This window comes from Carcharodon carcharias, chromosome 16 (genome assembly GCF_017639515.1).
Source record: "Carcharodon carcharias isolate sCarCar2 chromosome 16, sCarCar2.pri, whole genome shotgun sequence".
Classification (NCBI taxonomy): Eukaryota; Metazoa; Chordata; class Chondrichthyes; order Lamniformes; family Lamnidae; genus Carcharodon; species Carcharodon carcharias.
The window spans coordinates 45,245,027-45,270,187 of NC_054482.1; the positions used below are offsets into that span (position 1 = coordinate 45,245,027).

Sequence of the window (25,161 nt, forward strand, 5' to 3'; positions counted from 1 at the left end):
GTATGCTTAAAAACAAATTATAATTACAACTGCTCATGTGGAAACTGAATTTGTGCTGTGAGGATATCCATTGACTGATTGTGAAATCCACAAAATAGAATAACAATACTGTGTTGTTATCAGAGGCAATAATATAAGAACCTAATAAAAGGAGCAGGAGTTGAGCTGGCTCCATCATTCACTCAGATCACTGCTGATTCTTGACCTCAACTCCACTTTCCCAACTGACCCCCATATTCCTTGATTTCCATGGAGTCCAAATGATGTGAGGTGGCCGGATGACTTGGAAATCCAAACTACAGCACGTGAACTGCAATCTGATCCTCAACACCCAGGCAACTCCATACTATTCTATTCTGTTCCATTTCTTATTTGCTAGCTTTCCCTGTATGAATTTTGTGGACCCAGAGGCTGTTCTTAACCTCATTAATAAATAGACCCTAAATCAGAAACCTAGGCCTGAATTTTCCGGTTGGCTGGGGAGCGTGGGTGGGCGCAGACCCAATTGCCGCCCGCAATCGGATCCACACTGCCATTTTACACGGGCGGGCCAATTAAGGCCCACCCAGCGTATTTCTCAACTCCCAAGGATAGCGGGCGGGCGGCGGCGGGTGTGGACAGGCCGCCGGGTCCAATGGCGACCCGGCAGCCTGTTTAAATGAAGAAACAAAAACAGAATTACCAGGAAAAACTCAGCAGGTCTGGCAGCATCGGTGGAGAAGAAAAGAGTTTTCTTTTTATCTCTGTGTTTAAATGAAGGTCTGGCAGCCTCCTGTAGGCTGCTCACAATGGCAAATGCAAGGCCACAGCAGAGGGCCTCTGATGAGCAGGCCAAGTCGGAGGATAGGGTGAGGGGACAGGCCAGGCTGGTGGGTAGGGCAGGGGGCCAGTGTGCCCCTCGTTTTCCGGATGACTGCCTTGCGGAGGTAGCAGCACGGCGGGAGGTGCTGGTCCCCTGGGATGGGAGGAGGAGGCTAGGTTGGATGGGTAGGCTGGGAGCCCTGGTGGGCTTAAGAAAAAGCATGAAAACTCATCCACGGGCGAGATGAGGTTTCATGAGGGTTTTTAAATTTTTAATGAAGGTTTCACTAAAAGTGATGGACATGTCCCAACTCATGTGACAGTGTCACATGAGGGAACGTGTCAGGGAAATTTTGTTTTTGTCTCTTTAACATTTTTAAATTTGGAGCCGATCTCCCTGAGGCAGCACTTAGCCTCAGGGAGATGAGTGTGCTCTTTTATGCACATGCGCGAAAAAGCTCACTCTTGGCTGAGGGAATTTCCCCCCCCCCCCCCACACAAGGAGCGCATAGCGCTTCCTGGCAGACATCACGCTGGGCGGGCCTTAATTGGCTTGCCCATGTAAAATGGCTTCCCGCCCCCGTTTGGTGTTGCCAATCAGAGGCACGCCCGCTCCTGAACTTGCCCCCTCACGAGGGGAAAATTTTTCCCTTGAAATATAAACAAGTTAATAAGCACATAGATTTCAACAGTTGAGTAACCTCCTAGTTTCTGCAGTTTCATCCTATGCAAACCATGAAGATGAGATTCTTTGCATCACAGTTAGTAAAGGCCCTGCCCATTTTGGTGCTAAACCATGCAGACCATAGAAGCATCAAGTTTAACGTTTAGCCTGCGCTGAGGTAACTAATTCTAGCTGGGGCAGAAACACGGGTTGAACAATTAAACACTACCTCCTTGGGGCTTTGGAGGGGGAAATGAGCCAATGGTGCTATTCATGATTCATCACCATGTGTTAAAGCATATACGTGAATGAGAATATCAGGTAACAACAGAATCAAAGTCAGCCATAATGATACACACCAACCCCACCCCTACCTCCACTCCCAAGGTGAATTAGCCTCTGATGTTCAATATTCAGGATAACAGATGAATAATGGCCACTTGAACCAGATGGTATTGAACACCACCAATGGAACCATGCCACAGTTTGCATTAGTACCTTCAGAAGATGAAAATACAAAATTTAATAAGTTTATAATGGTCTGTTCACTGGTTTATGGAAAAATTATTTGGTTATTTATAGTTGGTCTATATTTTAAGTTTACAACTTTCAATAGTAGAACATGTCACATTCTAACAAATATATGTCTAAGGTGTTTTACTGTGCTTTGTGTTTTAAAGGCATATGCTAAGTAAAGGTGGTAGTCTAATTATTAGACACGCTTCCCAGAAGGATTCTGGAGTTTATTCCTGCTTGGCCAGTAACCCTGCAGGGACAGACAGAGAAGCATCCATTCTCACCTATATAGGTTAGTGTAAAACTCCTTTTGTTTCTCTGTGTAACAGTCTAAAGCACTAAAGGGTAACTCTGAACCTACACTCCCCGCGTGTAGCCATGTTTGAATGGATAATGGATCAAAAAATTGTTTCTCGTGTGCTGTAAATCCAACTTGGATGCAGGTTCCTGCTGAGGGCAACACTCCATTGGGAATGCAGAATTTACTATTATCTGTAAGATTACAGATGGACTAGAATGTGTTGCAGGCTTCCATGCAAATTAAAGGTTCTAATTGTTCCATATAATGAAATACAAGAGACTTAGGTCATCATTAGCATAATTACCAAACTTAATTAAAACCCAGCACTGACTCTGGGCTTGAGAAATAATATGGGAGTTCCTACTAAATGCTTTGCATGCCTGGAAAAACCAATAAGACAGAAGCTATTGGCTTGAATTTGATGGAAAATTACACCATAGTAATGATACATTAACCATGTGCACCAGGCACCTGGTTAATGTATCATTAATTGTAAAACTTCCAGGAAATAATGAAGTAAGTGTCTTTAGTGGCATTGCCCCATAACTTACCGGGACATTAGCACCATTGAGGCAATACCCTTGCCTAAGTTGAGAGAAGTTTATTTTCAGCACTCGCCTCCATTCATTGCAGTCAATCACAATCACCAATTTATTGGATTAATGCCATTGGTACTTAGACTAAAAAATAATGGCTGCATTACCTGGTATTGATGTGATTTATGACTCTCACATCTGTTAGGCCATCAAAGAGCCCATTAAAGCTGCAGAGCTTCACCCCAGAAGACTGGAAGTTGTTTTGTGTTTTATGTTATCATGTTCTTTGTTGAGGTGGGTGGGGGGAGCCTAGGTCTCACCCATTCCACTGTAAAATTATGGTGAGGTTGAGCCGGTCAATGGTAAGGCCATCCGAAGAATTTTACAGCCATGCCCCCTGGCTCACCTCGAGAGGAGCACTCACCCTTGGAGTCCCCTGCAACTGGCAGCAGCCTTGCTGATGTGAACCTCATCCAATAATGCATGCAGGCCTTGGTCCCCAAAATTCTGCATTCATTTCTTCACATCCTTTTATTTGAGATCTTTGTAGAAATGATGTTATGCAGACACTGGAAAATATTGTTTGCTGCATTTTAAACTTTTATAGTTAATTTATGTTAATTCAAGATGTTGCAGTTCATTTATCTGCGTGCCAAGCTTCAATCTGACTTTATGGCATCTGTTCTCAGCTGCCGTGTGCTGATCTGCTGAGTAAGCCATTAGCTGTACCATGAACAAGATCCTCACTTCATCATTGAACTATTAAACTCATTGTGCCAGAGCCAGATTGGTAAATTTCAACATAAATGTAATGCCAGATGAACAGAGAGTGTAAGTGTTCAATTAACGGTGCAAGTTACACCTCATGCTGTTCCAGGAAATTCCAGCCCAATATTGTTGCAAATGTCATACTGGAAAATTATGCTTGTCTCTGCAGACATCTGAACCATTTCCTCTTCCAAGAGAAGTCACTCAGTCTACCCAAACAACACTGTGAAAAGTGGTAATTCTCTCCTCTAGCATCATTCATTACAGTGCAAATTCTGATGCATGTATGCTGAAAACTGGTTAGCTTTATGCAGAATTTGAGAAAATAGATTCATAAGGGATTCAGGTGTGTCCCATAAACCAGGAATGTGTCATACACAATCAGAATGATACTTGAACAGTTTAATCATTTACCATGAAATATTTACTGCCTGGCATAACTGGCATTTTTTTCTTTATAATGTAAAAGTATGCACTATTTCACAAAAGTTGTTAGCACTTTCCTGATGTTGATTATGTAATTGTGAAAATCAAGTTGTAGATGTACCAGGTATATTATTTTTTATTTTATTTAGCAAATGCAAATCTCCAAAGCCAAGCGATGCCTGCTCATTTGCTGAGTTTAATGTTCTCAGTCTGTCACTTAGTCTGTAGCGGATTCAGTCCTTGGTAAAGTGCAGCAGCATCTCTCCACAAATGCATTAGAAATTTCTCCTGAGGCTCCAGCAGTGAGATTGGCTGTACAGGAGCTTTGGCCTGTCATGAACCTGTTTAGCAAGGACCACTCTCACCGTGGTAATTCAAAGCCTGCCGTCCGCCAGGTGAGGTTTGTCACAAGGAATTTGTTCGTGACTTCTCATGTTCCCATTCCTTGACCCAAGGATAGCTGTTGGTAGATCTTGCTTAGGGAGGCTGCTAGATATGGGGTGCCGAGATGACATATTATAGCAAAGCATAATTGAATCACATGACTCACTATGTGGATTCAAGCTTTTATTTTACTGTGTAAGAAAGAGCTAGATTTCCGGTAACAGCAGACTTTGAGCGCATGGTCGGCAGAGCATTCAGGAGGCCCTCTCAATGACACCAGTAAATGCCCAAACAGTTTTCATTATCATTCTGTCAACAAGATATTCATGCAGTTTGAGCATCTTGGTGGTTGGATGGGGCTTTGAAAGAAGTATGGCTGCACCTTTCTAACCAGACAAAAGTCATATTCACACCTTAATTTTTTGAACTGTCCATGAGCAGCCTGCAGTGGTCTTTCTAAGGAATGCTGGTTGGACTAATCAACACCAAAGTTCCAATATTTGGATTGTGTGCTGACCTGTTCCAACATTGGTACCTCAAAATTGCGATTAGTGTCCTATTGATTTACATGGGCTAAAGATGTGGAGAAAAACAAAGGGAAAAAAGCACATAAAATGGTGGGAATGCAGAACGGAGCAATCAAGATCTGAAAAAATTAAGATAGGACAACTTTTGAATTTGAATAAAAAATCCCCAATTAATTTTTATGAGCTGGGTTTTACAGGGCACTGTGGTTCCTGCCTGGCATGGGTCTTCCCCCACCCCCTCCCCCATCGCCAGGGGGTAAAATACTGGAGTCAGCAGGATGAGGCCTATAAGTGGCCATTAATTTCCCACTTAAGGATCTCAATAGGCCCAAAGGTGGCAGGTCGCCCAACACCTTCCCACCCCCTCCATTAAATTCCAGGCAGATTGGAGGCGGGCAGGAAACAGTGGCAAAGCTACCTGCTGGATCTTACATTCCCCCTCACCTTCAAATCCCTGGCAGGGGTGCGTAAAATCCAACCCTATTTTTGCCTTTCAGATGCTAGTAGGCTTGTCGAGTATTTCTGGTTTTTACTTCAGGCTTCCAGTATTCATAACTTTTTTAGACAAACAAAATTTTCAACAATTCTTTGTTTTATATCATGTTTTTCATTTTATTTTCAAGATGTCAAAAATTGTCGCCAAAAGTATTAAGCCCTGTAATGGGGAAAATTCAATTCTGGACTTTTGTTTCTTATTTCAGATTTAAAGTTAGTTTGTGTATTTTTAATTTAAAAATAACTAAATCAGTGCAAATACTTATTCATGCTGAGATTCAATTAAAATAGCTTATGGAATGCCAGGGGACAGGAATGGCAATGAAATTATGCAATGGTCTTGTACTTGTGCTGTTTTGTTCAAGTCAAGAATGAGTACAGATTTATGCAGCATAAACAATTTGACGCTGGGGGAAAAAGGCATGATTTTCATTTTATATTCTGAAAGATGTTCATGTAGGCGTTGTAATTTGTCATTTTTCTTCTCCTCAGAGGCTCCAAAGGTCACTGTTGTCCGAAAGGAAATCCTCATTGGCCTCGGTGACACTTCAGTTCTGGAATGCAAAACCACTGGTGTTCCAGAGCCAGAGGTCAAATGGTTCAAAGGTGAGAGAAACAGCTGGATTAGCTGGATTGAATTTCCTATGGAATTCTGCACTTCAGAGAAACTAGATGGAAGTGCGTACTTGAGAGCTGCTTGCACTGCTGGTACAAATGTCATTATAAGTCAGGAAATAGCATGTGGTAATTGTTTATCCATCTGTAAATGAGAGCTTTGGGAATTTAGAAGATCTTCAAGTACTTTCAGTGATGTGTACTTTACTTCAGACTTGTTCTTCATGCTTTTGATTTAATTTGATGGACACTTATGGCACTAAATCAAAGGCCCTGTGCAATATCAGTCTGTTGGATCAGTTGTTGTTATAAAGAACAGTCCTTGCATACACAGATGCACATGGTTAGCAGAGTATATTTTAAAGCTTGCAATTTAGTTGATTTTACTCAGTAAAATAATCTTCCTCTTCCCATTTCTACTCACTCATCCTGGAGCCCTGGCAGGGCGTTGTTTCATCAACTCATCCACCTATACTGCCACAAGTCTGTCATCAACTATTTTAGCAGTATACCAACAGGATTCCTACCTTAAAGTGTGCTGAACCTGGTACAAATTGCACAATGTTCTTTTCTTCCACTCTTCATTTCCATGTGCTGATTTTCTGCTGGCCCAACTGCGACCTCCCAAAAGTATTCACTAAACTGAAAGCGATTAACTGAGATCGGCTCCCCTTTGCTTCATCTAATACCATTCAGTCTGCTCAGCTATTAGTTTAACTGAATAAATACTGAACTTACTTTGCATTTTTAAATTTTGCTTGCAACACCAGTACAGGACAATGTGACTATCAGTGAGTTCAAGGACAAGGATGAAGTCATGTGCGCAACATAAAAAAATGTATTCCACTGTTCCTACAATTACTCCATCACAATGTGGGAATTATATTTTTTGGCTTTTGACGACAAGGTTAACTGTTATATTCCTGCACGATTTCAAACAGATTTGTAATAAGAAATTGATTGGGGGCTATTTCACTAGCACCCTTTTGATTGCTGACACTTCTTGGATTCTCAACTCAGATATGAATCAACATATTCAAAATGCAATCAAACATTGGCCTAAATCTTCGCAGGGTTGTGCAGACTCTGCCGTGTATCCAAAATGGCGCTAGGAATCCAGTTCTGGAAGTCGCACCCCAATTTCTGACAGATCCTCTTTTTATAGGTTGGGGAATGGGGGTGGGAAATCATGGGGGAAACCTGAACTCAGCAGGACCATAGACCCCATTTTCGCTGGAGCAAGAGCCTTATCCTGCAGTGTGTGAATTACAAATTTTTAGAGTAGATATAAATCTTGTGAAGGGCAAATAAGGGCTGAGATTTTCTGTGCCTGCTGGTGTTGGGCGTGTTCGGTGGCAGGAGTGGACAATATGGCAAGAAGGCCAAAATTCGGTTTCACGACATTGTGAAACCAGTTTGTGATCGTCCACTCCGCCCGCTGATGGCTGGTCAGATTTCCCGCCATTGGACGTCAGGAACCTCCTTGTAATATATCCGCATATTATTATAAAGCTAGCCCGCCAGACTTATCCCCCCTTGCTGGATCACCTGTCCACAATCACGCCGATGTGTTTCACAACACCATATAAAAGATGTGCACTTTGCGGGCTGCATTTTGAGGGTAACTCAGAGGTGAGTACGCTGTAATGTTGTGGAGCGTTCACCCGGGTCACCTGTTGAACTTCAAGGTTGAGGCGCATTGGTTGGGGGGGGGAGGGGCAAGGGCTGCCTTGTCATTGAGGCACATTGGGGGAGGAGGGTTGCCTGGCGGTTGAGGTGCCTTGGGGGTGGGAGGGAGGTGTGGTGGTGGGGGGTCTGCCCTGCGGTTGTAGATAGTGCACAAAAACATGCAGGGTTGGGCGGTGAATGGGGGAAGTGGCCACACATCAGGGAAACCTTGTATAAAGTGACCAGCTGAGACAGTTCAGGTGCAGTCACATTGATGGTGTCGGGCATCTAGCTTCTCTGCCCACTCAAGCAACACAGAGGCATCAAAGTGCCACCAAGTGCTTGAGAGCTTTTCACCCCTTGGGCACAGGCTGCAAACTAATGAGCATTTTAGTGGACTGCAGAATAATTGGATGACTGGACACATTGTGCAGTCTCCTCGCTAAAGCTGGCCATGGAGCAGTCACTGATGGAGGTGCTCACAGCCCCTTGCAATGTCACCATCACGGTTCAGACCAGTCTCCCCCATGGTTCAAGCTAACAGTGCAGCCTTGCAGTGCATGTTAGGAGAATACCGTGCCTGAGCTGAGAGCACAGCATGCAGTCCAGTGGGCAAAGCCGAAGCCAATCGGTCAGGTGGAGTGGGGTGGAGGTAAGTGGGTCTTCACACTGCCAAGCAGGATACTAATCTCTGGCCATCCAAGTGGTGCCAGCACTTTCCAGGATGCATTAAGGGGCCTTCAGACTACCTGCTGATCCTCCTTCCTGAGAGTGCCTGACGGCCCCTGGCTGATTCTTTGAGGAAAAGGGGTAGCTGGAGTGAGATCGAACTTTCCCGCACCCCTCTCGCGTGCATAGTGTTGGAGGCCAACTATGGAGTCAGCTATGGAGTTCAGTCCGCGCAGTAGTGCAGGAGCAACATCCTGAACCAAGGTCTCCATGGAGGCCGCCATTCTACCAGTGTTGTTCTCGGTACGATGACATACCAGTGCTATCGCTTCAGCCTCAAGGCAGACGGACTACTCCATCATGCCTTTTAACCTGAGGAGTGCAGCAGACATCCCTTCCCGATGTTCCCGAGCTTGCCTTTGCAGCTCCGGTAACTGTGACATGATCGAGTCCAGAGGCTCATTATCTGACTTAGACTCTGCAAATTTCTAGCCTCCAGCAGTCCTCTGAGCGCTGGACACCTGGGAAGTCCCTGCCTCCACCTGCTGCGGATCAAACGGTGCGATGTGCTCACCAGATTGTGATCCCAAGGCTACTGTAAAAGCAGGTCCCAGTGAGGTGTGTGTCTCTGCTCTGGTGTAAGGTATGGGTGAGTGTTGTGATGGCACTTCGAGGAGGGGGCCTCCAGATTCCTTTTCAGAGGCTCCTTTGGGGCTTGATTGGAGGCCCTGGATCGCGAACTCCATCAGCTGTTTCCCAGATGTGCCTGCGGAAGAAGGGGAGATAATTAATGCATGGCAATGACCTGTGAAACAGGACACATCGCTCACAGCATGGTTGTTTGATGGATGTTGCACTGCTGGATCCTCACTTGGTAGAGCACCGCTGACTTCACCGTCAGCACAGGAATGGTCCAGATCCTTGCCAGCCAGCTGGATGGCTCTATTTCCAAAGTCCGTGAGGACCTTGATTTCAGGCATTCCGCCACCGGTCTGCGACCTCTCCCTCTTGTTGTGTGCCAGCTTGTCCTGCATGAATAGAGATGGAGAGAGTGTAAGCAGGACACCTGCCAGGCCAGATAATAAGTATGCCTGGCATGTGTGGGTGGTGAGTGGCCCCATGGACGGGATGAGGACAACGAAGGTCTGTGTGAGAGAGTGAATGGTGATGTCCCTTGAACCAGCAGGGAATGTGGGCCATGGGCCATGCGTGGTGGGTTTCTGAACGTGAGAGTTGAGAGTCATGAGAAGAGTGACTTACCCTGGCAGAATAGAGGAGATCATTCATCTTCTTGCAGCACTGGGTGGCTGTCCTCTTTTGCAGGGTGTTGGCGCTGACCACTGCTGCCACCGCCTCTCAAACCAGATTAGTGAGGTTGCTGCCCATCTTGCAGTCAGAGCAGGGGTAGAGGATATCACAGTGAGCCTCCGCTGCTTGAGGGATGTGCCATTGAACCTGGGGTCTGCAGTCTTTTTGACTTTCTTTGCAGCAGTTGTGGGCTGAAAGCACTGAGAGGTGTGTGCGCGGCTAGTCTTTAAATATGGCGCCTGGTGTGCTAAAGCAGTGAGGCAATAGCATGGTGGCCAAATGAGAGCCTGCCAACCATGGAAGCAGCATGTTTCCCAGGAATGCATAACTAATGTGGCGAGTTTGGGATGATATGGCATGAAAAGCCACCATTGCGGCTGGCGGGTGAAATGTTATTTTACCTGCCCACTACCTCACTTAGTGCAAATCTGGGATGATTCCACCCAAGATCTGTGGAACTGTCAAGCAGTTAAGTTACTTAAATAGCTTATCCTTTAGAAATTGGAACAAAACATCCTGTTTGGGCCTGTGTGTTTGAAAACAATGGGTGATTGCGTTTCAATAACTGTTTGTTGACATAAACCTTAGTGCTATCCTTGTAGCATTATTTACCGATTGACTGCTTCCACAGACTATCTTTATCACAGTAAGGGGATGTATGTTCACAGTTTGAATGACAGCTCTAAGAGGTTATCAAAAAATTAGCAGTCTTTGATGTGGGGTTATGAATACAAATGTTTGTTTTTATTAAGGATTAGGTTGTTTAAATGTATTGAATGGGCTTTCATTAATGAGAGTTTTTTATATAGTCAAGTCTGTAATAGATATTTAAAACTTTATTTCTTTCCAGCATGAGGTCTGATGATGGTGGATGCTGGGTTAGTTAGCATGAAGGGTGTAAGGGCAAAGAGTAGTGGGTGAGGGACATAGGTTGGTATGAGTTACACTGTGAGCATATGGGCTATAAGGGACCATGGGTATGTGTGGTGGAGCATGGGTTGGCATGAGTTGGCACTAAGTTGGGTAGGAGCCATGGAGGTTTATATGTTGGCATGAGTTGGCATTAAGTTGGTATAGGAGCTATAAGGGGCCATGAGGATGGGCTGGGAGTCAATGATTTGACATGAATTGGCATGTATAGGCATGCAGATTGGGTGAAGGGATGAGACCTAGAGGACCTAATCTTTAACAACTGGAACAAAGTCCCAGAAAACTGAGGTAGGCCTTTTGAACAGCATGCACAACACACCCTGTGGCTGCCTATGATCTGCGGCTAGGGATGGTGGTCCCAACTCTATCCTGCACCCAGCCCCCAGAGCAAGGATCCCACCATTTAGGGCACTTTTCGCCAAGGTGGGTGCGGCAATCCAGGTGATTTATCAACTGTGCCCTACTCAGGAGCAAAAATCCAGGCCATTGTATTTTCAGCCCACCAACATAGCAATGCTGCACACCAGAAAATTCACGTGATCCTGCCCAATGTAGCTTTCGTGGTAGGATTGGATGTCAAGTTTAAAAAGGCTCTTTAGACATGTGCACGCACCACAGGATGCCTGATTAAATTCCTGAAGTTGGTGACTTTTTCCCCCTAAACTTGCTTTCCTCATCAGCAGCTTTACTTGGTTGCTGCAGGCACTCGAAACCTGCAAATAGCCCCTTTACACCATGGCTGTGGTTGACAAGGCCCTTGAACATGTTCATCTCATTCTCCCCACTTCTGTCCTCAATCTTTCACTTCTTCGCAGAACCATGATAGAAATCCACTTGTCCTTACCTTCCACCCCACCATACTCTACATTCAATGGATGAACTTTCACCATTTCTATCACCTCCAGCGTGATGTCACCACCCAGCATGTCTTCACTAACCTTAACCCCTTTCAACCTTCTGAAGGGAGTGTTCTGTCTGTGACACCCTGGACCATCCTTCAATCATGGCCACCACCTCCTTCCCTTCCTGCAGTACCTCCCCATACCTGCAACACCTGCCCTTTCACCTCCTGTCTTTTCCTCCGCCAGGGCCCAAACATACTATCTAGGTGAAACAATGGTTTACTTGTAGTCTCAATTTATTTGTACCATATCGGCTGCCCAAAATGCTGTCTCTTCTACATTCGGGTGATCCAACACAGAATGAATGATCACTTTGCTGAACACTTTCACTCAGTCCGCAAGCATGACCCTGAGCTTCTGGTTGCTGTCCATTTGAATTCTCTGCCTCACCCTCACTCTGAACTGTCTGTTCTCAGCCTCCTGTGAAGCTCAACATAAGTTTGAAGGACGTCACGTCATCTTTCATTTACCATCTTGCAGAATCAACATCAATTTCAATAATTTCATATCATGACCACTGCCCCCATTTTCTAAGTCAGCAGCTTCTGGTAATGATTCTCCTGTTCCCATTCACACCTCCACAAGAACCATCATTTGTTTCTTTACTTGTCTGATGACCTGGCCCTCCTTTTGCCTTGCATCATGATCTCTTTTATCATTTATTCACTCCTTCACTCTATCACATACCCTATCTTCTGTTCTTTCCCCTCTTCCCCATCTTTCCTTGCCTCTGTACTTGTTTAAAACTAGTTTCATTTCTAACATTTTCCAGTGCTGGTGAAAGTTCATTGACCTAAAACACTTATGTTGTTTCTTGCTCTCTCTCTGTCTCTGCCTGACCATTCTGAGCATTTCTAGTATTTTGTGTTTTTGTTTCTTGAAGCAGACTTGTATGAGAAGCTAATGGTTTCCAATTTTGCACTGTATGTATGTTTGCTACCTGCCCACAGTCCCCTTGGTGGGAAGGGTCACATGCCCTGGATGATAGATGCAACAGCTGTTGTTGATGGAATTAATGCAGATGATATAACCTGGGATTAATGCAGATGATATAACCTGGGGAGTATGAATTGTGTTTGTCCAGTTAAATTGAAAACTACACTTATGATAGACTAGAGAAGGAGGGATTGTTCTGCTTAGAGCAGAGAAGGTTAAGAGGAGATTTGGTAGAAGTGTTTAAAATCATGAAGTGTTTAGTAGTGTAATTAAAGGTAAATTGTTTCCAGTGGCTGAATGGTTGATAATCAGAGAGCACATATTTAAGACAATTGGTAAAGAACTAGAAGCAACAAGATGAAAAGCTGCTTTATGCAACGAGTGATGAGGATTTGGAATGCATTTCCTGACAGGCTGTTTGATACAGATTCAATAGTAGTTTTCAAACAGGAATTGGATAAATACTTAAAGGAAGAAAACACTGCAGGGATATGGAGAAAGAGAGGGGAATGACTAATTGGATTGGTCTTTGAAAGAGCTTGTGCAGACTTAATGGGCTGATTAGCCTCCTTCAATGCTGTACTATTTTGTGAATTCCCCACAAGACTCAAAATGCATTGACACCTACATAGATATAGCATTTTGATGAGAATGGAATAAATTTGACTCTTCATTCTGAAATGAAAGGGAATTGCAAGACATCATATTCTGTCTTCAGGGTGTAGTCAACTACTTGAACCATTCATTAGCTTCATAATCAGCTTAGTTAAACAAAATTGGAAGAAAATGTACTGGTATTTCCAGAGACTTTTTCACTGACATAAATTTATTATTCAGTATAATATGAAAATATAATTATTTGTTCAAATAATTGAGCAAACCATGGGCTAGGTTTTCAATTGCCGGTGCAGGCAGGATTTGAAAATCACGTTCTCGGAGGGTGGCACTGGATCACCACCTCTAGGATAGTTTGCAATTTTCAAAAGATCTGCAGATAAGTGAGAACGGGAAACCAGAAGTGTCACCAATCAACGGCCCCTGAAACTGCTTAACAAGCTTGTTAAGGGGCCTGTCTGAAACAGAATGGAATCTTCAATCATTTTTCTGGACAAAGCCAAGCAGTCTGGTACACATTAATGCACAGCTGTCAGCATTGCTGGGGCGGGGGTGGGGGCGGGGGTAGGAGGCTGCGGGGAAGGGGGGGAAGAAGTTCATTTCTATCTTTTTAGTGAAATTTGCGCTATCCCTTAACTTGACACCCATGGCCACCTTGCATCGACTTTATCCTCCTGGCTTTCATGAGCTCCCTCCTTGGCAAGGCTGCAGCAGCCTACAACATGGCTGCCTTTGCCATAGCCACTGGAGCCAGACAGGCAACTCCTGCCTTCTGGAGGTGCTCGGTGCCACTAATTAAGCACTGAGCTCAACTCTTGCCCAATTAGGGCATTTATATTTTAAAACGTTACGGAAGTGTCAGGACCTGGAATTTATCTGGTTGTCAGGTTCCTCACCCTGCTTTGAAAATCCAGCCACAACTACTCTGCAGGCCAGGAGGCATCTGTGGCAAGAAACAGAGTTAAGGTTTTAGGTTGATCTTCCTTTACCAGGTGTAATAAGATCTGTTACACTTGCATGAGAATGAGCTATTTTTTAAAAGGGATCATGTTGATGGTTAAATTTTCATTGAGTGACCATTCAACAAATTTGGAACTGGTTGCACAAAATTTGTGGAGTTTGTGTTATTGACACACGGGTTCTCGACTAATCACAAAGTGGACTGTACAATCAACATGCTTACAGTCTTGCCGGCACTTCTATCTGAAAGTTTCCACCAGTCTGAATTTGAGAAAATAAATCTTTTCTCAGCTGGATTTATGAGTACAAAGCGGGTAAAGTGTCTGTGTTATGCCAAGATGGGAGGTTAGTAGGAAAAACTACAGAAAACAGATGCTTAGGGCATACTTAAAAACTAATGATGGAAACTCTTGTGTTTTTTGAAACATGACCTGGTTGCATATCAACTTTAAAGCTTGAATGGAGTAAAAGAGAAAACAGCATGTTTATGGTAACAGGTTTGAATCTTCTGAGTTGTAGAGATGCAATGCTGATGAAAGGCTCAAACTATGTTTTATTTCATCATTGGAGTTTGGATTTTATGTGCTACTTTGGGAGTTTGTTACATAGGAACTTAGGAATGCACAGGACTGGAGCAGATCATTCTGGTCTATCGATTGCTGCCAGAGTTTAAAATCAAAATATTTCATTCTTCAGCAATGTCCCTTGATTGATTTTTTTCATCAAATACCTATTCAACTCACCTTTAACATTATATCTGCTCCATCCACTCGCCTTCCTTCTTCTGAGCTTTCAGTCTATGCCCCTCCCTCCCTTGTTGGTGTTCTGCCAACCATGGTAGTAAGTTGCCTCAGTGATTGTCCTTATGGATGTTGAATATGTCAGTACAAACTTTAGTCTTTGGTGTTAACAGACTTGGCTTTTGTGTTCTCCTCTTGTAGCTCAGCTTTCTCATGCCTGATATCAGATGCGCTGTTTCCGGTGCCATGGTGACCAGACTGCACATTATATTGCAAATGGGGATGGACCAATGTCCTCTGTGAAACCAGGATCATAATTTCTAACTTGCATTCTATTTCATGTGCTGTGCAACCTACTCCCTTTTTGCTGCGCTATACTGCTGCTGCACATTGCATGATTAACGTCAATGATTTATACACTGATATCCTTAAATCAGTTCCATTTGCTGTTTTTCAGTACATGATGAGCCTTCTCTTCATTGTTTACAAATCCTCCGTACCTTGGTATCATCAACAAAATTCTGTTCCCAAAGCAAAATAAAACATACACAAGATGTCATACAACAAAATTTCCAGCAATGATCCCTGGAGGACTCTGCAAGCAGCTTACTGCCACAGTGACATAGCTCCTTTAATGTAGTCAATTGCCAATAACACTTAAATAACTGCCAACCTGTTCTATGTTTTTCTACCTTTTGGACCAACCTCCTGTGTGATACTATATCATAAGACTTGTCACTGCCATTAGCTGAATGAACAGAGACACAAGAATAGTAAGAAATATTACAAATGCAGCCAAACTATTCCAGTGCGGAAATTGTAACAAAATTTGTCAGTCACAACAAAAATGGTGGATGGAACGCGCAAGGACATCTCTTTTTGTTAGAACAAAGATATTATGGGCAGAATTTTACAAGTTGGCGAGCGGGGGCGGGGACCGCTCGCCGACGCGTAAAATGACCCGCAGTGATGTCAGGGGGAACTCCTGACGTCACCACACGCAATTTAAATTTTCAGCAAGGCGGGAGCGCAGCAAAATCAGTAGCATGCCCGCCAACCTATCAATGGCCAATTGAGGCCATTGACAGGATCAATTAAGTAATTAAAAGGACCTGCCTGTCCAACCTTAAGGTTGGCGGGCAGGCCAGGAGCCCCGGCGGGAACTAGAAAAAACATGAAACCTCATCCACGGGAGGGATGAGGTTTCATATAGGTTTTTAAAAATTTTAATAAAGATTTTGTAAAAATTATGGACATGTCCCAACTCATGTGATATTGTCACATGAGGGGACATGTAAGGAAAATTTTATTTTTCTATTTTTCATCTTTTTTACATGTACAGCCGATCACTCTGAGGCTGTACTTAGCCTCAGGGAGATGAGTGCGCTCTTTCATGCGCATGAGTGAATGAGCGCATTTTCGATTTTGGGAATCCCCCCCTGCTCGCACAGGGAGCGCACAGCACTTCTGTGTGGACGGCACACTGGGCGGGCCTTAATTAGCCCGCCCACGTAAAATGGCGCCGCACCTCGATCGGGGGCGCTGATCGGAAACGCGCCTGAATGCGCCTGCCATTCAACTCCGCCCCCCCGCCCCCCCCACTGGGGGGAAAATTCAGCCCTATGGGTGGGAGCAATTTCAGAACAATATCTTTATTTAAACCTTTTAACTTGTACCTCTCCTCCTACCCCACTTTTAAGTACTGCCCCTTTTTATGTCCTACTGACCTCCAGAATTATCTCCAGATGAGTGGGCAGACAGGTGAATTTCTGCTATAATTTTAGCAACCAGCCATTAGGAACAGCCAGGGGTTAATGATTGATCTACTAACTATCCCTCAGTCACTGTTGTTCCCTTGACTTCGAATTCATTGATTCCCATTGTGTTGAAAACTGGGTCTGAACTTGCCTCCAACCCATCATGATGCATTAGGTTAATGTTTTTGTGCACTGTTGCACTGCACCATGTGGTTGCCTCTGTATAAGCATCTTTTATGTCCAATAAAACTACCCAGGAACTGCTTGATTGGAAAACACACTCAGCAGCCTCTTTTCGACCCCTCTCTGCAACATTACATTACTGGTTCCTGTCAGTAGCCCATCAAAAGTACATAACCATTTCATTAGCTTAACATCACATTCCCTGTGATTAAGATTTTTTGCTTTGCAAAGCAGTCATTTGCTGCAATTATCTAAGACTATTTTTCATAAATTTGGGGATTTTCATTATGATTTATAAGCATTTTTGAAAATTATTTTATGAATGTTCTTGTGAAAAATGTGACAATTATGTATCTGCTCTAAACAATGGCAGTCTTTTCAGATCTGGTTGCCAGCTAGAGGAAAGCAGGCAAATGTTGGCCTAACTTTTATTGCCCAAATGTTGCATTCATCTGTCCATGGAGATCCAACAAATGCTAGTGCTAGATTCCTGCAGTTTGAGCTTACTGCAAGGATGGACCAGCATGCTGCTGACTCACCATTAACTCCCAGTGTTGTTTAACTAGTGGGGAACTATACAACAAATTGATTTTAATTGCTCTTTGAGATAAGAAGCTCCTTACTGTTGTCCAGGTAAGGACATGCAAAATGCTAATGATACAATTGTGTAAAAGGTTGAAAATAGTGGGTGATATTTCTCTGCCTGTTATATATTTACTTGTTTCTGTTTTTTTGACATGCATTTTCTATGACTTTAGGTGACCTTGAGCTGAGTCCTTCCAATTTTCTGAGCATTGATACTCATCAAGGTATTCTGAAGATTCAGGGAACCCAGGATCTGGATGCAGGAGACTATACCTGTGTGGCCATAAATGATGCAGGAAGAGCATCTGGTCAGGTCACATTGGATGTTGGTTGTAGGTTCCTATAACAAATTCATTATTTACTTTAATTGAGGTTTTGTTGCTGCCAAACAGCTTGTAACTTTGTTTTCTTCCTCATTCTACTTTCACCTGTACTGATTAAATTTTCAAAGGTTATTTCCTGACAGCTATTGTTTCCACCCAAGAACCAGTTTCTCATAGCTGCTTGCAAAGGACTCCTACGATATTCAAAGTAATATGCGCAATTTTTATGTAAGCAATGAAGAAATAAATGTTTTTGAAAATATTGTCTAATGTAAAAAAAATCACAACTTAACTTCTGGAAGAAAGCAACTCTGAAAGTAAATTAGATTTTACAACTACCACAGTTTTACAAGTTAAATTGTATGTTAGGATTAAGGATATCTAGAGCATTTACATGAAAAAATGTGCTGTAAATGTTGCTGTTAACAGATTAACATTTGATTGAATGAAGAAAAATGAGCATGTTTACATTCACCATTTCAAAATTGAGGCTTTAAAATTTCTAGAGGGCAGAACGGCTGATTTCCAAGTTGGGGTGGACCCTAGTTATGCTGGAATTGGCTATGCTGAATTGGGGCATACCCTGGTTATGCCAGAACTTGTGTAGTTAACATTATAGCAGCAAGCCAGGTTAGCAGCTAAAAGTCAAAACTGGACTCCAGATCTCTTAACCTGCTAATGAACAAAGCCACAGTGGAGCTACTAGGTGCAAAAGGAGATACAAGAATGAGAAAAGACCATAAGGCTTGCCAAAGCTTATCCTTCCCAATACACCATTCGTCTTCATTAGCACATCCTGAGTATTTATACTAAACTGTGAACATTTGTCACGCTTCTGTCTCATCATGAACAATACCAAGAGAGATTCACCAGTATTTCCTTACAAGCACAAGATGAAACAATGCCAATTTTATTGATAAGCATTCTTGCATTGCTTACATGTGATATCATCATAACAAAAGTTACATTTATCTCTTCTGGCTAGTCCGCATATGTGGAGAAAGAATGCACATGAAATTATTATGACACAATGATGGTAAGGGCTGAGTTGTTTAAATCCCAGAGGGAAACTCGAAACAACTGTCATAATCCATTTTGCAATTTGTATGATTCGAGATGCAGGCTTAGAATTCAGTCATAATAAGACTATCAAGTCTCAAGAGGTTTTTTATAAAACTAAATTAAACATTTACTAATACAAGAAAAACTGCAAGCACATACATATGTCTACAAAATTACTACTATAATAACTACAAAAATTTCCTAATTAATCCAACTCTCAGCTACATCCCCACTAAGGCAACAGTAAAACTTATTGATTTTAAAAATACCCCAGGCAGAGCACAATTGACCGTTCAAATTCAAAATGAAGTTCCTTGCAGACACAGTTCAAGGCATGCAAGCTGGTTAGATCTTAAATGCCTCTGCACACACAAACTCTTTTCTGTTTATATCCAGCTTTTCCTTTGAATGTAATTTTTCCATTATATTACTAGGTTTTTAATTTACATCCCCTAACAATAATATTCTTTCATCCCACTAATTTTATTAGTATTATAAACACATTGCTTGGCGTCTCCCAGCTAGGTGCAAGATTTTACTCCCACTCTTGAATGCTTTATTCAACAAATGCAAATGTACACTTAACCTTTTTAACTTCCCTACTGTTCACCTAATTGCCATTTCAAACCTACTTCTTTCTATACATCAAAGCACCCAGACTAGTTGGCTTTAATCCAATTAAGACACACACACATACACGCAAACATAGACAGACACCGTTAAACTATTATTTTTTTTAAATTCCAATAGCATTATAAACATTAATCTCTTAATGACAAAATACTTTTATCAGGACAACAATGCCCCTTCAATTTTACTATTAATTCTTTTGTTATCTATGTAAACAAACCCACACTAATAAAGCTTAACTAGTTTACTTGTTTCATGTTTTTCCACAGCATCGCCTGTTTTCTCACAATCCCCTCTGGATATTTCAGTAGATATTGGTTCAAACCTGACTCTACCTTGCCAGGCTCAGGGCTACCCCAAACCACGAATCAGATGGCGGCGGTTGGATGGGGAGTCCATCTTCTCAAGACACACAGGAGTCAGTTCAGTGACTCAGTTGAGAACAGGAAGTCTTTTCTTTCATAGTAAGTCACTTGAAGCAGTTGCATGTTATCTCCAAATATTCACTACACTATTAAATCTGTCCTTATAAACTGAAGAACCATGCATAAGTGAAATCCTGAATGGATATACAACTTACTCTAAAAAGCTTTAAGGGCTGGATTTTACTGTCAGCGAGCGGGGACGGGGCCGCATCACGGCACCTGATTTAAATTTTCTGGTAGGTGGGGGGGGTGCAGTAAAATCAGCTGCGCGCCCGCCGACCTGTCAATGGCGAATTGAGGCCACTGACAGCGCAATTAAAGTAATTAGTGGACCTGCCCATCCAACCTTAATGTTGGCGGGCAGGCTAGGAGCCCCGGCAGGAACTAGAAAAAACGTGAAACCTCATCCATGGGCAGGATGAGGTTTCATGTAGGGTTTTAAAAATTTTAATAAAGTTTTTTTGGAAATTATGAACATGTCCCAACTCATGTGACATTGTCACATGAGGGGACATGTTAGTGAAATTTTATTTTTCTATTTTGAGCTTTTTCACATTTAGAGCCAATCTCCCTGAGGTAACACTTAGTCTCAGGGAGATGAGTACGCTCTTTCATGCACATGAGCTTAGGAGCGCACTCTTGATTTTAGGAATCCACCCTGCTCGCACAAGGAGTGCATAGCACTTACCTGTGGACGTCATGCTGGGCGGGCCTTAATTGGCCCACCCACGTGAAAAGGGGGCGCTGATCGGAAGAGCGCCTGCATGTGCCTGCCCATTAACTTGCCCCACTGATGGGAGGAAAATTCAGCCTTAAGGGTGAAATTCTTCTCAATTTTTGGGGAAAGGCAACATACGTACAAATAGGATTATCTATTTTCTACATGTACTGATGATTTTGCTTGAATTATCAGCTGTAAGAAACCTCCACTTACTGTTACAAGCATCCTTTTATACCAAACTTATTCTTGAGTCTTGGTTGAAGTTCCATAAGAATCAATGGAGGTCTAAGCCTAAATATAATGAACCCTCAAGACTTACTAGGTCAGAATTAAATGCAGCGACCTGAGTAGGTTCTAGGTTGCTTTTGTGTTCTTCCCTTTTTATATTCTCAAATTATATTCAGGCCCCAAGAATTAGTAATAATGTTGCTTAATTGTAATTTCTTTCATTTATTACTTTCCTGTACTTATTTGATTACTTCTAAACTAGTAATATTTTTAATTGTGAAAGCAAAATGATTATCCAAATATTGTATTAAACCGAAGAGTTTGTCAATTTGAAAAACAAGCCTATTGTACTATCATTCTATTCTTTGTTTTATGGCTGCTAATTTTAACAGCCATAAACTATTCAATGTGACTCTACTCAGCAGCTGGAATCCTAACTAATAATGTAATTTCAGGAAGTCACAGCGCCCATGAATTTAGTACTGGTTGTGACTTCCAGCAGATCATGCAATGTTGTGCAAGCCAAGATCTGCGCTCTTAAGATAGCCCATCTTGTTTATATGCCTAAAAAATTCTGTCATAGAATTATATTCTAATATTTCATAATAAAGAGAGGGCACTAGTAAAATTATGGTTTGAATCTTCTTGGCCATGTGGTGGCAGGCTTGAAGATATTGGAACATAAGAGCAGGAGTAGGCAATTCACCCCCTTGAGCCTGTTCTGCCATTCAACTAGATCATGGTCGATCATCTAACTCAGCATCTAGAAAACCTAGAAATCTATTGATCTCTGTAATCAATGGCTGAGCTTCCATAGTCTTCTAGGGTAGAGGATTCCAAAGATTCACTACTCTCTGAGAAGAAATTCCTCCTCATCTCAGTCCTAAATGGCTTGCCCCTTATTCTGAGACTGTGTCCCCTGGTTCTAGAACCCCCAGCCAAGGAGGAACATTCTCTCTGCATCTACCCTGTCTAGCCCCTTAAGAATTTTGTAAGTTTCAAAATGAAATTACCTCTCATTCTTCTAAACTTGGGGGCCAGAATTTTTAGCTCGGTTGCGGGCATGTGTCCGACACACCCGAGCGTGAAATTAAGCACATTGACATTGGCCGAGAGTGTGCCGATGTCGATGCGCACTCTGGCGATATTTTGGTAGGCAGATGCACGATGAAGATGGAGGCCCTCCTGCCATTAATTGAATAGCCAGTTAAGGCCCTTGGGACACCAACTGTCTCAGACTTTACGTAACCAGTGCGATTTTCAGCCGTCGCACGGGCTAAGTGGGCAGGTGGGCAGGCCACAATTTCAAAAACCTCATCCATGGGTTAGGTGGAGTCAGTGAGCTTGCAAATGCAAGTAGTTTGTAGTTTAGGATATAACTTGCTGGTTGCTTGTGTGAACAGGACATCTTCATTTCGCTTCAGAGCTGCATTGACAGAAATACGAGATTTCAGTTCAGGACTCAGTGTTGTTTTCCAGGCCCCTGGAGGATTCACACCATGTGGGGCCTTCCATGTATCAGACAGCCTTCCCTTACCCTGGTAATGGGGATTGTGGTCTCCGCTGGAGGCACCTCCTCTGAGGAGGGCCAGAAGGGAGAGGAGGCTACCTTTCCCCATTCAGCCTTCAGGGGAGCAACCTGTGGGAGGAAAGGCACAGGCACAAGGGGCGCAGGGCCAACAGGAAGTCCAAGGCAGAAGGGGCCGCAGAAGACGCCAATACAGGTGGCGAAGCAGCTACTTCAGTATGTTTGAGGTGCAGTGCAGAAGGAGGTTCCGTCTCTCAAGGTAGACAGTGAACTCCACTTGCAGAGGATCAGCCCTGAAACCAGCTCTGACTGGGTGGAAACCCCATGCCAGTGGCTCTGAAGGTCACAGTGGCCCTCAACTTTTGTGTTTCCGGCTCTTTCCGGGGTCAGTGGGGGATCTATGTGGAGTGTCCCAATCAGCTGGTGACAGATGCTCTGTTCAGGCGTGCATTAACTTTCATTCACTATCATACGGATGAGGCTAGCCAGGCAGAGCGAGCCAGAGAATTTGCAGTGATTGCTGGGTTCCCCCGCATCCAGGGTGCAATAGACTGCACACATGTGGCCATCAAGCTGCCAGAGGGTGAGCCGGGTGCTTTCATCAACAGGAAGGGCTTCCACTCCATGAATGTGCAGATAGTGTGTGATCACAGGATGCAGATTTTACAAGTCTGTGCAAGGTACCCAGGCAGTTCCCATGGTGCATACATCCTGAGACACTCCCAGGTGCCGAGGCTCTTCAGTGCTCCAACCTGACTGGGTGGATGGCTGCTGGGTGACAAGGCCTATCCCCTCAAAAGGTGGCTCATGACGCCTCTCCGCCACCCAAGAACAGAGACTGAGCAGTGGCACAACAGGAGCCATGCCTCCACAAGGGCTATGGTGGAGAGAACCATCAGTCTTTTCAAGATGCGCTTCCGATGCTTGGACCATTCAGGAGGCGCACTCCAATACCCCCCAGATCTTGTGTCACTGATAGTGGTTGCATGCTGTCATGCTGTGCTCTCCACAATCTGGCACTGGAAAGGGGGGACACAGTGGAGGAAGAAGATCTTGATGCAGTTACGCAAGCAACAGATGATGAGTCTGAGGATGAGCATGGTCAGGAGAACGCTGAGAGCATAGACGCTGACCTGGGCAACCTCCAGGGAGGCAGGGACACCCAGGATGCTTTGATCCAATGCACCTTCAGCTAGCCTACCAAATAAGAGCCACTACCACATGCCAGGGCTGCAGGTTCCATACTCGATCCCTAGCAAGATTAGCTCCCTGGTCAACAACAATGTGCCATTTCAATAAAGTTTAAGGAGAAACATGTCCATCATAACATCATGGCTTACCCTGCACCTGAAGAACAAATGAAGCATCCAGAGGCCAGTTGCACAGAAACACATTTAATTAACTGGTGCCTGGCAAACATTCTACAAATTAAACTTGACAGGAGTTTTCCATCACACCAATAAACACAGAACGGAAAAATGGAGCAAACAAATATTACCCACGATCAGGCCACGTTGTAATTAAGGTGCTTTAAGTTTTCGCTTGCGGGTACTACGTCTAGGTGCCCCCCACCCTGCATCGTTGGCACTGGCATTGGAGACAGCCTACTCACTCTGCTGTCCTGTTGGACTTGATGACTATGGCAGGCTTCCTCAGGCCCATGGAGCCTGTGCTGGCCCCACCTGGAGGGAGCAGCCAGTGCCTCGGCAGGTGTCACCCAGTTGCCGCAGTCTCATCGAATGCCACGGTCTCTTGGAGAGGGGCGGAGGAGCTGCTGCAATCAGCGGTGCGCCCTGAGAGGAGCTCGCAGAGACGACAGGCAGCACGTGTGCCAACGTGGTGCCGCTCTGGACCCCCCTGTTCACTATTGATGCATGGGCACCTAGCTGGAATACTGGGTGCCCAATCTATCTCCCACACTGACACTGACCACCTGAGGTCATTGCCGGTGTGAGGGCTTGCGGGTCTGAGCGCTTCCCAGCAACCCCTGATTCAGCTCCAGGAGGAGCCTCTCCATGAGAGTTGCCACTCTCCATGGAGGAGGCATTGCGCTCAGCCTTGAGGGTCAACGCATTGCTCACACTCCACAAGGACTCCTCCGCTACAGAGACCATGGAATCATGCATTCCTCATGTATCTCCGCTAGATCCTCCTGCTGGATGTCCAGCATCTGCTGCCTCATGGATGACTCCAGAGGCCCATCATCAACCATCGACTGAGCATTGTCCAGGTCCCCAGCTGTCCTCCGATTGTCGGCGCCCTGGGCACACTCTGCCTCCGCCTGCACCTTAAGCGAGTATGAAGTGCTCTCACCAATGTGCACCGAGATAATAGCCGGCGATCTAATGCCCACTGAGGTGCTGGTGCCTGCTTGAGAGAGTGGGTATGATGCAGGTGCATGCTGAGCATGGTGGTCCTTGGGTCAGGGGTGGGCCTTCAGGCTCCTCATCCTGAAGGGCTGGCGGTGAGCCTAAAAGAAAGAACAAGGACATGTCATTAGTTTAAGTTGTCACATTGTTACTGTCATGAGGCAGAGATACGCATCAGGTGCCCTCGTCTTTCCACCATCAATGGGGATTCTAGGTTCGAGGCTCACATCAATATAGAGACAACAGTGCAATGGTTGCAGTAACCAACATTTTCACCCCAGTGCACTGCACCCTTACCGCCCTGTGGCACCCCAACCTCATCGCATCTGCTTGACTTAGGCGCATGGCACCTCTCCAGCTCCAGGGCCTCCTGCTCATAAAGAGTGAGGATTAGTAAGTGGGGTGGTCCCCTGCCAGTACTGTTATGGGATGTTTTTTCCTGAAAGGATAGAGGAGCATTGATTAGTCCACTCTCTGCCTGCATCGCCATTGCAGCCTGGCCAACCCCACCTGAGGAATACCTCGCAAGTCTCAGCCAATTCGTGATGCTGGAGTTGCAAGACACTCATTCCAAGCAGCCAGGGCTCAC

General features: G+C 44.2%; 1 protein-coding gene across 4 annotated transcripts in view; it reads left to right on the top strand.

The window, feature by feature from the left end:
* The window catches only part of hmcn1 (hemicentin 1), a 725,933-nt gene that overhangs the window by 291,799 nt on the left and 408,973 nt on the right, over positions 1-25,161 (top strand). For all 4 annotated transcript variants that reach the window (XR_005945469.1, XM_041207700.1, XM_041207701.1 and 1 more), the window contains exons 13-16: positions 2,146-2,273; positions 5,911-6,024; positions 17,460-17,618; positions 19,571-19,765. Coding sequence is in view for 3 of the 4 variants with exons in the window: in XM_041207700.1 (XP_041063634.1) it covers positions 2,146-2,273; positions 5,911-6,024; positions 17,460-17,618; positions 19,571-19,765 (596 nt within the window). In the remaining variant the exon portion in view is untranslated. The remainder of the gene's footprint in view (positions 1-2,145; positions 2,274-5,910; positions 6,025-17,459; positions 17,619-19,570; positions 19,766-25,161) is intronic.